The 14,964-nt window shown below is 36.4% G+C and overlaps 1 protein-coding gene across 2 annotated transcripts; it reads right to left on the bottom strand.

The window, feature by feature from the left end:
* Positions 1-21: 21 nt before the first annotated feature.
* On the bottom strand, positions 22-14,102 carry LOC134851162 (G1/S-specific cyclin-D3-like). 2 transcript variants are annotated; one of them, XM_063867129.1, is made up of 6 exons: positions 13,966-14,102; positions 6,290-7,986; positions 5,407-5,590; positions 3,623-3,890; positions 2,873-3,093; positions 22-2,331 (listed from the first exon to the last, which is right to left on the bottom strand). In XM_063867129.1, exons 2-6 carry the CDS (start codon positions 6,490-6,492, stop codon positions 2,011-2,013), a joined length of 1,197 nt encoding a protein of 398 aa, XP_063723199.1. In that variant the 5' UTR covers positions 6,493-7,986; positions 13,966-14,102; the 3' UTR covers positions 22-2,010. The 2 variants fall into 2 exon arrangements, with proteins under 2 accessions (XP_063723199.1, XP_063723198.1); XM_063867128.1 differs by having other exon boundaries at positions 5,407-5,593; positions 13,966-14,101.
* Between the last annotated feature and the right edge of the window lie 862 nt (positions 14,103-14,964).

Raw genomic sequence — 14,964 nt, 5'->3', positions numbered from 1 at the left:
TTTTTATTGGGGAACAGAAACTGAATTGCAGAAAAATAAATTGTCTTTTACTGAAACAAAAAATGTCAAAGCGTTATGGAGACAGAATAAAAGTTGTAGAAGAACAAATGATTGAGCAGAGCATAAAAGCACACAATCTTCCTGTAATGAAACATTAGGTCAGTTCTAGAAGCTAAAACCACAATAGATGACGCCTAAATGCATTGATGGTAAATGGTACATAACACATTCTGTCAGAAGTATTGACAAACTGAGGGTAAATAAGTATACAAGCAGCTCACGTGAAGTAGTATTACAGCACTCTAATGCATTTAAGGATACAGTAAAAGTATGCACTAAAACAACCTCCCCCACCCTCGAATAGGTAGGGGGGTTGGTTGTTGCAACGTCATTTTGAGAGGCAAGTAGTAGTGTTTAGTTAATTTTAGGTGTTGCACATATTATCGATTGGATAATCTGGTTACATATAAAATCATGACTTTAAATTAGCATTTCAAAGTGGTTGTCAAACTTAATACCAGATGACAAACATAATACATTGAACAGAAATAAATAACGAACCGGGGTAATAAATATAAAAGCACGGCTTTCTACGTAACGTACTAAAGGCAATTAATTATGGAACTAAAACATAAAAAGGACAGAAGAGTAAATCTAAGTGACAATATCTAATCTAGCACCAAATAAGGCACAATTTTTGTGTTTTCCATGAGTTATTTTCTTAAAAGACCACAGAAGGCACCAGGTATACCAAAGCACATCAACTACTTTGTATGCATTAGTTCAGGAGACAAGTAAGGTTGTTCGAATCAACAGTTTGCGTCGCTGATTCGGCTTTTCGAAAAGTTAGTATTGCATGTCCGAGCGAGTTTCGCGTCAGTCGCTGCTCGTTTATTCGGTAATTGAGGAGCAGTTTTAATGCTAGATTAATCCAATGCACCGTCAAAAAAATCCCCCTCACACACACTGCATTTTGGAACGTAAAAATATCTTTTGCGTCAGTTTTTAGTTACGACAGCAGTTTGGGGAATCATTTTGCACGATATATTCCCAGACTCAGATATGAAGTCAACAAAGCATTTGAAGTTAAAAAAAAACTTCAAATGTTTCCAGAATTTTATAAAGAATAATGCATTCTCAAGTAAGATTTTAAAAAAAACTCTCATGATTTTAATCACTTATTCTATGTGGGATCTTTGGTCATATGGTATGCCACTTTAGAAACGATCTTGAGATACAGAAAATCGTATTTGAGTCTGTTAAGTTACCTGCTCGAAATTCCTGAGATTAAAATGATGTTTAAAAGAGAACAACAACCAAATGAGTTAACAGTTCGCAGATTCCAAATTATCGCAAGCGCCAGACGTTAAAAAAGATTATCACAAGCCAAAATTTCATCTATATCAGGAGAATTTTGGTTAAGTAGAAGTACCAAATAATTCATTAATATCAACTTATCAAATTCTATTGCACAAACTAAGCTACCTAATGGTTTATTGATTTGGTAAGTATTATTAAACTGGAACGAAAAATAACAAATTTGGAAATAAATAAGCAACTTGAACATTCAACGAACAAATACTCAAAAGCTATCAACGTTGTAATTGCATGTATTATTTGTTTTTTTAACACACCTTCAAAATTAAAAGAATTGTTTTATTGCACTTTACAACGATCAACGTACGCAAGAGTGCTTGATAGACAAATGGCGATGAATAAGTTGTATATTCAAAGAGTTTCTGTTTGAAAAACTAGATCAGTTTTTTATTTTAAGGCACCAATGAGTAGCAGAATTTTTTGTACGGAAAGACCAATCAGACAGTTAATGATGTTTTGTTTTCAGATGGTCTCTTTCTAGTCCTGTCAAGTCCATTAAAGCTCCGACTCCGAGAAACTTCAATCATTTTGACTTCACTTTCAAATCATTCGTTTGTATGTCCTGGTGATGTGATGTAGAACAGCTTCTCTTAGCCACATGACAACACCTTTCACAACTCCCCCCCCCCCGCCTCAAAGGGCGAAGTTCATATCGTGAGGCGCACTAGGCGTGGTGCCTACACTTTCACTCACGATCCCTGCCGACTTGGGTGGGGTCACATTCGATACCACAGACGTCAGGGGTGGTACAATAGGGGGATAGTCGAGGTCGTTGTTGTTTTCCGCCGATGTCATTCCCCCTGTTTCTCCCATTTGTGATGTGCAGTTGGTTGTTGTGGGGGGGTTGGCGTCGCCGTAAACCATGATGCAATGCATCTGGTCTGTGACTGAGAGAAGTGTCTCCATGTTGCAGCCTAAGATGTCCACCAGGCGATGAGAGCACAAGTTGAACACCTGCAAAACAATTGCTATTCACACTCCAACTATCAGATATCTAAGACATGCTACAAAAGCGGCAAAGCGTAGCTCATAAATCAGTACTAAAAAACCATACGAGGATCGCCAACAGACGGTTCGAAGTGTTAATGAACGAACTAAAGGATTCAGAATTTTTTGAAAGTTGCGGAGAAAAAAAGTATTGCATCAAAGCTTATTGAATTTCAAGAACGTTTTATGATCAACAATTTTCTAGTAAGCTAACCAAATTTGAGATAACTGGATCAATAGGAAAATTTTTGAAGTGAATTTATGAAGAAATCAAAGTCAAACTGTCAAAATTTCAGTTTGAGCCTGAAAAATTTTTAAAACTTTTAGAAGAAAAATCAGACAGCACACACGAAATAACAGCCTTCTTCATTAACAGGATACCTAACTATGCCAACCTGATGCTGCTCAAATATGAAAATTTACACAGAGGCAAAGCTGTGATTCGCAAACACTAGCGAGAATACGACAAAAAGCAGCTCTATATAGCACGAAAGTGGTGGAAACTTACATTCTGTGCCTGTGGACTGACTGCTAGACTAGCCATAGTGTACAACAGACTAGCAGCTGCCAACAGAGACTGACTCAGTCCCAGCATCTGTTCACACAGCACACACTTCAGGACTACTTCAGTTGCCCTCTCCACCATCACACCCACCACTTCACTGCACACTAGGAACGAGGCCATGCTCTGCAGGAAGGGCAAGGGGGTCACACTGTCTAGGTCCCAATCTAAACAACATAACAAACACAATTATCCACACATAATATAAGTAACCATGAACAGACTTCCTGAATTCATTTTTATCAACATTTAACCTTAATTTTAAACTTTTCAAACTTACCTATAGCTCTTCAGAAAAACAGCAACACAATAAGAGTTATATAACACGCTTTTTCATGGCTATCAAAAAGCATACTCCAATTCAGCTCTAAGAACTCCTCAAACCGGCAGAAGACGAGACAACTAATATTTCAAAACTCAATTAACTAACTTGAAAAACATCGGCACTGTCGTTTTATGGAACTTATCAGAGCAGATTATATTGACGAAGAACAGTCAACTTCATTGGTTTCGTGATTGGTATTGATTGCTGCCGCTTTCTTGATTTTATCAAATGCACCTGCAGTTTCACAGATTTATTTTGATTAAATTTAACTGAAAAAAAAATGTGACAACTTGGTACGGCCTTGAAATAAGATATTTCTCTGATTAAGCTCTTATGAGTAGAATACGTCACAACGCTCTTTGCTAACTGACCTAAGCTCACTGTCATGACCATCTCGAACTGTCTGATTTCTTGTTCCGAACAGGAAGAATAAGTTAATGCCTCCAGTTCCGCGGGGGTGACTGGACAAGTCTCTCTGAGTTTGGATGCCAATAAATACCCTGTGGCTGCGACCAGTTGTAGTTTCTCGTTTGGGATGCACTGGCGCACTAGCATCTGGTCGAATAGACTCATGGCGTGTAGTGTCACATTTGGGTCAGCCTCTCTGCCCTCCGATACTTCTAGCAGCCACTCCAGACACTAAAAAAAAGAAGAATTACTTTATCCAAGAGTATAAAGGATACACAGAGGCGAAATTGCAATTGCATACACAAGCAAAAATATGACCGATAACACTAAGGGAAAACTGAATGAGTAAAACTCTGAGTCTACAAAATTTCTTAAGTGACGCACGCCAATTATGACGCATTAGCAGTACCAGTCAAATTGAAAATTTTTTTTTTAACCAATTAACATGCCTCAATTTATAGAGCACTCTATGGAGCAGTAATAACATGAAAAAATTAAATTTAATACAAATGAAATGATTTTATTTTTCTTAAAGATTTTTATGAAAATCATCCCCCCACACGCCATATAATAGAGTTAGCGAAGTGATAAATTTCGCTCCTAGTAACAAAAAATTAATAATTTAGCTCCTAGTAATTTCGCTCCTAAATTGTAAATAGTTTGAAGCCCAAAGCATCGCTAACTCTCAAGGCGTTTATGGTCGACCTAATTGACTTTTCGAGCATCTCCCTGATTTATCGAAAATTTCTGCGCCGAAGACGTATTAAAAAACGGCCCGAAAAATATGTATTATTTTGCGCGCACGTCCCTCAAACTTGAGTGTTTATATCCACTCAACAAGCTTTGAGAAAAACTTTAGGGTTGGACGGCAAACAAAGGAAGTAGTAAAACACGACCAGGGTTAGCCTATGACCAGAAAGTAGAATTTTTGAGGAGTTTTGGTACTCTCAATTTGTGAGAGGAGAAAGGTGCCCTAACTAAAGTGAAAATTGACTAAACGGTGAGAGAATCTTTTTTTCTACGACAGACTAGAAACTACTTTCCATGACGAAACTTTGATAGTTTCAATTTTCAGGATCCAAACGACCCCGCCTTCACGCGGTAAACGTCAAAAAGCACCACAATCTCTTAAATTCTCAGTTTATCTGTCTCTACCTACTATTCCCAACAACCTACCAGTTTTACCACACTCAATCCCTTCCCACTCGCCAAATACTCCCTTATATTCTGAACTGCTTCACAGAGGAAACTACTGAAACTCTATATATCTATTCGTTCAACGAAAACCCTCCCGTAGATTTTTATAACCGCGACAAAGTCTTCTCTTTTCATTTTAAACCTATTTTAAAACTCAACCACGCAAAGTTCTTTGTCGAAGTCCCCACCTCTAAGGTTAAAATTACATGTATCCCTCCATTCAAAATTGACCCCACAGAACAATCCTTCTAAAAAAAACGGTAAGCTCTCCCAACTCTTGTCCTTTTCTATGCCTAACCTGCTATCTTGCACCCCACAAAAGATGCCAGCTTTTCAACTGTCCCCAAAACCACTTAAACCACCAAAACCACTGCCCCCGATATCTTCTTAACCACTTAAAACTGCAAGATATGGAGGTGAAATAGTAAAATCCGAGCAATACAGGTTCCAGAAGAAATTGTAGCGGATTAAATCACTCCAAAATATGTAATTGAAAAGTTAAAAGTGAATTGAAGTGGAAGGGTGACTTATGGAGAACACTTTTGCTTACCTTCTGTCGCATCCACAGTTCTATGTCTGGCGATGAGTAATTAGTGCTGAGAATGGGTCCAGTAGTATACTGTCTCACACATTGTAGTCCCTTCAGAAGCAGTTGTTTCTCCAGCTGCAATAGATTGTGAAGACTCCTCAATTCACTCCCACTCACTACACTGTTACTAGATGCTGAAGAGCTGCTGCTGAAAAAATCATTTTTAAATGAGAAAACCGTTTTAAATTGTTCGGAGAAATATTTCACGAGAACTAGGAACAAAAACAATCAACTAAAACGCCGTGAAGCCTCCAACATTATTTGTCCTTTTAGTGATATCAAGTTTTCTTAACCTGAAATGAGCAATTTTCATACTCATTATCATGTTACTTGATCGCTTTACTCGCCGGTTTTTCTAAACTTCCAACCGGTTTGTCTCGACTGAAAGGGCTTTTATATGATATATCACTCGACCCATTCTAACGATTACTTGTGGTTCCTCATTTTTCGCGAGAAAAAATAATAAAACAACCGAAAAGAAAATTTTCAATTGTCGGAAAAATGAGGTTCTGGCTTCCAACGACAAATTTTATTTTTGAGTGCTTTTAAATTCAAACAACCATTTTTGATAGTATTTTCATACTCTTTTTTGAATAGAAAACTTTTAGGAGGTTTACGATTGCACCGACATCCCAACATACAAGAAAAATAAATTTAACAATCATTTTGGCGTTTCTTTATTTCATTTCAAGACAGTAAACCAAGACAGTAAAACTAAAATCATAACTACTCCACTATGTATCCACTTTGAGCTCGACTATAATCCCGACTTTATTTTGACTATATTTTGATCGACTTGTAACCTCGAAACAAATTCAAAAACTGGACCTTTGAATATACTTACTTTGCGGGTTTGAATTTGGTCCAGAATAGTTTGTGAATTGTATTGGGGTCTGTATTTGTCGGTATTTTCCCCTTATCCCGAGTGTCGATCGCAAAAGCGAACTTCGGGTTCTTCTTGGCCGCCGACTGGCTGCGAGTATTCGTCTGACTAGTGTGACTAGTTTTCTGCGTCTGATTAGCATGCATTGTGGATGACGTGTTCATTGTGTCGATTGCATAAAATGATAATTCGATTTGTGGAAAGGAAATCAAGTATTAGTAGAATCACATTAGTAACTTCGCTTCAAGGAAAGTAAGAAGAAAGTCCGAGTTAAAATCAGCGATATATACACAAGAAATTAAGAAACAAAAATAAAATCCGGCGAGGAAAACAATTCGTCCGAATAAAAATAATTCGACGAGTTCCGTTAAAAGGCACTAAAACGATATCTGATATATGTTAAAGGATAGCTTAAATATCACTACAAGTGAAACAATGTATTTCGATTGTGCATCAATGATTGAAGGCCCTTTTTGGTACAGGGTTTGATTTTGCAGAGATCAGGGCTGTTTCGAATTTCGAGACCAAGCGCAGGATTGTTTTGTCAATGCCAAGGCCCGCTGAGTACGCTAATTCAATAAAGGGCGGTGCAGGTTTTCGTTTCAAGTGACAAACAGAGGAACGGTTATTTACTTTCAAGCAAAACGCGACAGTCGAAGAAATAAATCTTTTGATCGAATGTTTTATTTCACGCACAGAGCAACAAATCCGAGGATGATTTTCTAACAGATTGGCCGAGTTTATTGTTGTTCGAATAGTCGATTGTTATCGAGATTACGAGTTAGGATTAATTGACGTGTGAATTATAGTGATAAAGATTGTTATGCTGGGTGACAGTGATATTTTTGGTGGACAGCAAATCAGTGAATAGATATTTTGAGAATCGATCAATTATCTCCGGAGAATAATTAGGAAGAGTCTATCGGATCAATTGATTCAATAGTGATGGGGTGTATTAAGTGAACTTGGTTGCTTAAGTGTCTCCGCAAAACAATTTTTTCTTTAGTCCTTCCCCACAATAAAGTTCCAAGGGCAAAAGAGAAAGTTAGTTGTTCCGTCTTGCAAAACAGTTGGGCCACACAAATACCAGCAAGACTGAAACTGACTTCTCCCGCAAACGACCCAAACTGAATGATTACACTTTCTTGATCGGTTCTTGAGAAAAGAGGTTAAATTAGTCCGACTCTAACTTCAAGCCTCTCAAGTAAAGCAACAATGTTTCTGCTTAACTGGCCTGAAATTGGCTGTGCTTTTTGGCGAACCCTGACGCTTCTCTAGTTGGATTATTCTTTCTTTCTTTCAAACCAAGAAACTTGCGGTTTGGTTCTCTGTCCGACTGCTAATCCTGCTGTTTCTCTGACTTGTATATTGGCTCTCTTGGTTCAGTTGTGCTGTGTTTCTTTTCTTTGAGATTGGATTAGACCCTTTCGGCCGATTAAGTTCAACTTGCGGTTTAACAATAGCTACTGCCTTCTTTAGAATTTGACCAGGAATTGTTGGCGGATCCTTTTGCTTTCCATTCAAATTTTCTTTGGCTTCAAACTGCTGGATGGGTTCTTCAATCGGTTCTCGAGATTATTGTCGCGAGTGGGCAGAATAAATAAAATAGACTAGGGTACAATTTTGGGGCTGTTGGATTTAATCAGCACACAAGCCAACTGAAAAAGAAACATGAAGTCTTTAGAGTCCAACAAAACGACAAATCTAATTGAAAGAACGACCAAAAAACCCTAAATCCTCAAAATAACCAAGCAAAAGAAATAAAAACCAAAATCTGATTAAAATCAAATAAATTTTGTTAACGGAAAATAGGTCCTTTGGTGGAACTTTTACCCAACAAAATTAAAAATCAATGAAAACTTTTTGTTTGAAGTCCAGATAATTTTTCGCTAATTAAATTATCAATACTTTGAATGATTCGTTGAATATATTTTTATACCTTATCTTCAACCCCGTTGAACCTGGACATTATTTCTAATATCTACATTTGAATTCAGCCAAGGACAACTTTCAATTTGATTCAAATTTGAACCCATTTGAAAGTATCCCGCTCAAATTTCCTCCAATCAGATCAAAGTATGAATGGGCTAACTGCAAGGCTTTCATGTGCTTAAAATACAATAATATAGATGATTTAATCAGCTGAACAAATCTAATTTAAAATGGTAATATTGTAATACTTTTAAGTGAAATATCATCTAACTTCAAATCACTTGAAACATATTTCTTGATACTCTCAACCAAAGAAGTGTATCAAATTTGTGCTGTGTAGCTTTAAATTTCCACAAAATAAGTTTAAAACCTAAATTGAAAATCAGAAGTATTCCTGTATACCAGGAAAAGCTGTATTTGAAAATTCACTGGGTTTGGTCTTACTTTAGCTTAGCTTTCGGCTTGTTGCAAATTGCAACACGTAGTTGATACACTAAATTTTACCACAATAAAATGCCCGAAAAGGGAAGTTCGATTTATACCCAGGAATTAATAAGGATAAGGAAAAACATTAGGTCGAATAAATCTAAATCGGACTTGAAACTTAAAATAGCTAGCTTGAAACTTCAAGGGCATGGGTGGTGCTTCGACGTTGAGTTATCCAGGTTATCTTTCAAAGTCACAGAAAAAGAAGGCATATATTAGTTAGGTATGCATTTGTACCTATTTGATGGCAGTTTGCGGTGCAAGTAGTTCAGAGTGTTCCGAACACAAGGATTTAAAAAGAAGTTCAAAATTAAGTATACAAACCTACAAAACATTCTACATTGTTCTTTTTCAAAATTGTTGTTTCTCTCGGAAAGAGCGACTTAATTAGGTTTGAACGCAAGTATATGAGATAATAATGGCTCAAAATGTAAGAATCGTTCAAAATCAAAATGTAAGAATCGTTCAAAAAATGTTAATTAAATTAGTGTAATTAAATCTAAAAAAAAACGAGGAAACCAATTTAAAGTGTCTAGGAACCCGAATCACGGCTTCAATATCATATTTACATGGCCCTCTACAGCGTTTATTTGAAGTAGTCAAAATCTGCCGGAGAAAAGAACAATATAATCCATATTACTTCTTGGTGGCGTGGTCGGAAGAAAAATAGAAACCGCTCAAGGCGTAACTAGCACGAAACATTCCAATCAGTTCTCGTTGAAAAAAAAACATTAAAAAAGGGCTCTTGAAATGATTCAAGAAACAATTTTATTTTATTGAAAACCAAAAATAAACACCACATTTCAAGAAAACACTTTTTTCAAAAAATGAAAAGAAAAAATTGCAGAAAATTTATGAATCTTACAAATTTTTTTATTTCGATAAAAGCTCTACAAAAAACAATAATTGTATTGGAGGAACTAAGCTTCACGGCTTAATAAAATACTTATCGCCCTATCACGAGCCTGCTGTTAACTCGCTTTATTCGCTCGAATCACAATTTAATGTTCCTTCCACGTAACAAAAAACTAGGAAAAACAAAATAACTTTGATACTATTACGGAAAAAATTTTACTTTGTGAAAATGATAAATACACGAATACTAAATTTCTTCTTGGTTGGTAATAAAATTGAACTACAGCCTAATTATGGTTCAAAAACTTTTAGAATTCGAATTACCACTGAAAGAAAGGGCTTAAATATCTGACGTTTATTCGTCTAACCCATCAGACTTATATTTATGGTACCTGAATTTGCGTTACAAAAATCTAGGACATACTTAATTCCAATCCCTGCGCGTTCCGAACAAAAAAGACAGCACGTATTGCGCTGCGAGTGCTGTTAACCTTAAAACTTCGAGTAAAATATCACACATCTGAATCGTCATTACTTCAACATGATTAAAACGCCTCCAAAAATGAACTAAATAATCAAATTTGACTTACGCGTGAGGACAAAAACATGCGATGCAAATTCCTTCCAAAATGATATGATAAGATTCGCAACAAAATTGCAAAATAGGACAAAAACTCAATAATTCCGGTCTGAATCAAGGAAACACTGATAATTTAATATGCAACTTCGAAAAAGCTATTATCACTAAGTGTGCATAGCGCAATGGTACAGATTAATGATTATTTGTCACTCACAGAAGGAGGTATTTGTTTCTGTTGAGATGGCTTAGTGGGATTTCTGTTTACTAAACTGCTACTACTGAGGGTAAATAAAATAGACAGTGGGAATCCAAACCGATCAAAGAGCGGAGAGCCGATTACCACATGAGACGAAATACTAGAAGCAAAAAGTATTCACGCACAGTCGGAGAAAGTGACTGACCTCAAGAAACATGGTTTAACAAATCCTCTTGTAATTGTTTACGAGCGCCAGAGCAACTGGGAACGGAAGACAACTCGGAACATGTTCCCAAAATCACCATCCGAGGAGTTATTGAGATCATTAAAGCAATTTATCGAGGCAATTGATGCCAAACGTTTTAACTGGATATCATCATACCTTCGCCCTTCGGTAGCAAGTAAAGAATAACTAACCCTAGAACTTAATCGAAGGTTAAACATATGCGGATTTAGAATCTATAGTAGCAAATCCCCTTTTGCGATAGGGATGGAAATAGTAAAAAAGCTCCTTTTACCATTGGATAGTGCGATCGATATAACATGATTCACGAAACTACCATTCTTACGGAACGAACAAAGAACTTTTACGGATGAAGCTTTCTGGATCTTTCACTCGTTTTCTGCTGATCTTACTACTCAAATAATCCTACTTCTCACTTACTTCAAGAAAAATTGGAGAAGTGTATTGCAAATGAAGACCTTCAATTTGAAATTTAACACAAAGGCAAAGCGGATCTTCGCATCACTTAAGATACAAAATGTATGACTATGATTACCAGCAAATGAATAGACAAACCAAAAATTGAAAAAAAACTTCAATTAATTGTTTTTTTTAGATGAACTAAAAACTGTTAAAAGAAAAAAAATCCCTCAAACAAAATTACCAGCACAAATAGAAACTGAAAAGAGCTTTCAAAGTATTAAAAAGAAACCGAACCTTTCAGTAGGCACTATTCCGATAAAAATTAGAAGACACGAAAGCCTAAAATATTCAAAATCTTTTCAATTTCGACTAAAAAAACAGGTCCCGACAGAAATCGAACTTCTATGATTTGTCGTCTAAAGCATGGGTGCTACCAATGCATTAAACCCACAGAACACTCCTTGTATGTCAAAAGAAAACAACTTCCTTACACTTTTCATGAACAGCATGAAAAAAATAGCAAAAAAATAGGCAAAATTTCTTGGATTTGAATTACTTGCCCAAAACCGGAATACACTGAAGCATTTTTTTTTTGAATAAGTGTGGAAGTTTGAGTAAGTTAGGCAAATTTGGTGCGGCGGCAACTAAGCCGACAAAAAAGCAGACAAACATAAGTCCGTCAAAAAAAATTTTTACGCGCGGACAATTTTCCGCAAAAAAAACAAAAACAGGTTTAGGCCGGATTTGAACCACTAACCCTTGTCTATAGGCAGGTGCGTAAAATCTTCACCACAAGCGCGAATTAACGTCTGACTTTTGATTTCATATGAACCAAAGGTAAAATGATTCAAATGATTCTGATAAGCCAATTGTTAACACGAAACAAAGTCTATATTCAAGTTTGGCAACGCTTGCTAGTCGCAAGCGTAGAGATGATTTGTATTCAGATGACGATTCTCTATCGTGACATGTAGAAACGGACTTCCATGATCCTATTTTCATATCACAGAGGCGAAGCCTCGAATTAGTAAAAAATCGACTACATCTCGAATTCGATCTGCGATCTAGAGATAATGAGTCTCACGCATTAACCACTCAGCCACGGAAGCCTAATTATTCTCAAAAACTAGCCACAAACAAAACAGAGAACAGGTGCTATGAAATTTCCAATGCTACATATCGTGATTATAGCAAAAGTACCACCAAATAAGTAAACACTTTCATTGAATACTTTTCTTTGCGAGTTAGGTTAGAAAAAAGGTTCGTACTACTACTACACTACGCTGCTCGGACGTGTAAATAGATTCGACAATGTTCTTAATAAAATAAATGAATTAATTTGGTTTACACACAAACTAATTGATACCATTCCATTGAATTCAGTTTACGATTGACTTAATTTTGCTTCCAACGCAAAAAAAAAAATCAGTAGTAAATAAAAAAATTTTCGACACATATGCTCAACTACAAACGGCTTAATTGAGAAAGTTGGCCGGATGAAAAAAAATCATGTGTGGCAGTGTTGGCGCCATTATAGCCCATTAAAATTGTCTTTGTTTAATGGGAAAACTGCTCTTTATTTACCCCCATATGAAATATCCATTAACACTCAATTGCCAAAACAACCTAGCAGCAACTAGCTGTAAAACATGCGAGACAGGCATAAATCTGTTTCTGTAAATTTAAAGCAGACCGATCACAAGATCACAAATGGTTTATCAAGCAGTCACTTCAGACTTCCGATATCCTTTTTGTTTAGGTGGTAAACTATTTTACATTTACTACGAAGTCCTCGAATCAACCGCAGTGAATATTTCGAGTGGGCTCCATTGAATGAACTCCACGATAAGAGAGAAAAACGGTAGTCCGACAATTGATTTTTTGAATCAGAAAATTTTCAGATTACAAAAACTATAGGCACTGTACGGCCTCGAACCCCTCAACTCAGCCATTAAAAGAACGGACATTACCTCTTACATAAAAAATCCATATTTCGGTAATTTATATTAAAAAATCCATGTTTCGGTTCGATAACGAGTTTCATGCGGTTAAATTCACAAAAGAGTATTTCAATCTTCTAAGATTAGATCAAGAGTCTGTCTGTTCAACCGACCTAAATTTATATTTAATATTTGACAGGTTGAATGAGCTTTAAAGGGAAAAGGAATTAGCAGATAATAAACAATCGAGTTTAGCGCCATCAAAATAAGTATCAATCTTAGTTTAACAATTCATTTAACACTGCTACTAGATTATTTTTACCGAGAAACCCGAATGATTTTTGTAATAGCGACAGGCCCACAGAATCCCCCATTCGACAAACCGAACGTGCATTGGTAACAAGAAGCATAAATATACCTTTCATCCGCTGCAAAAATCGAATTTCTTGCTCTTCAAGTTTTAAAAAATGCAGCCAACCAAAAGTTTGCATAATGCAATATAGCCTTTAAAAGGTTCCAACCTAGCAAAACATCAAGCCTCAAAAAAATTGATCTATACCCTTTCGAAAGCAAAACCCTTTGGGCTATTCGACTTATTGCCCTATACATTTATCATTTTGCCACTAATTTAAAGCTTCTGTCCTTCGACTGGGGATTGCATTCACAAATCTCTAGCAGGCCAACATAAGTCAAATGAGAAGAGTGACTGACCCGAAAGAGTCTCCCTTCCGACATGGAACTTCAAACGAGTCCTGAATATGGAACGGGGGCAAGTTTGGGTGTTGTTTACCGTTCCACTGGAGGGACAAATAATTAAAACAACAATCAACCCCCAAGAAACAGAGATATTGAAAGAGGTAAAGAGCGCTGGTGGGTTGGAACTCGAACTCGCCAAATGATTCGAATAATAAATTGGGACCCTAAATCGAAAACCTCCTACGAAGATTTTACTAGCCGTTTAAAATACTCATAGAACATAGCAGTGTTAATGGTACTACTTACGCGTCGTAACGACCAAGGATTTGCATGTTTATTTGGCTAAAAAAGGCAGTTAATTGCAAATCGAGAAAATTTGTACTAAATTAAGCTGTGTCAAGAAAGAAGCAAAACAATGTCGCGATAGCTCACGCAGTTATGTTTTTATGTAGTGTTAAGAAAGTGAGGAACCAGTTTAACTCTTTGATATCATTTATCTGCTGAACTAATTAGATGCTATCCAAAAATGTAATCCAAAGATACAATACAATACAAAGTCGAGTAATACGGGAGAAGGAATTGACAAGAAAAATTATTCGGGGCAAATTACCTAAACATTTAGGGGGGGGGGGGGGTCCAGATAATTGCTACTTGCTTTTGAGATAGATTAGCATCCCGTTGTGCCTAGGAAGGCCAACACATTGGAGAACTCTTAGCTAGGAGTAATATTTAAATTTGATTAGAAGTAATTGCACTTGCAAACAGTTTAGTATGTACATTAGATACGAATATAAGCAAAATGCATCATTGATTCAACCATAATGCAATTCAAACCAATGCCTCTCAAGATGTCGTTGAACCGATTAATTACTTGCCTTGATCGTGGTCTATTGACCTTCCATATCGAGGGCTGTGTCGCGTCACAGTTAAGATTTGAAACGAAAATCAAGATTTGAAACGAAAATCAAGATTTGAAACGAAAATCAAGATTTGAATTTTTTCAGTGTCAGTTTCGTTCTCATCACTCCAAACTCACCAGTTGAACGACTTTTTTTCGCCATATTCAACAAAATGCGGAAAAAACTGATTCATATTATGTATATTAAAACAAGATCACATCACCTCATTAAGCACCGAAGTTCTGATCTCAGTAATCTTAAAAAATGAAAAAATTCAGTTTTTCCTGTGATCGCATGAAATATAGTGATGAAAACACTGAAATTAAAGCCTCCGACAAAAATGTCGGAAAAATCTTCATAAAAGAGTCGCTGTTACGATCTCTAGGGTTGGCTTTGAATAAGCGGC

This window comes from Symsagittifera roscoffensis, chromosome 7, assembly GCF_963678635.1.
Source record: "Symsagittifera roscoffensis chromosome 7, txSymRosc1.1, whole genome shotgun sequence".
NCBI classification, from domain to species: Eukaryota; Metazoa; Xenacoelomorpha; order Acoela; family Convolutidae; genus Symsagittifera; species Symsagittifera roscoffensis.
The sequence above is the reverse complement of the archived record's forward strand: the minus strand, read 5'-3'. Positions and strand labels throughout refer to the sequence as shown.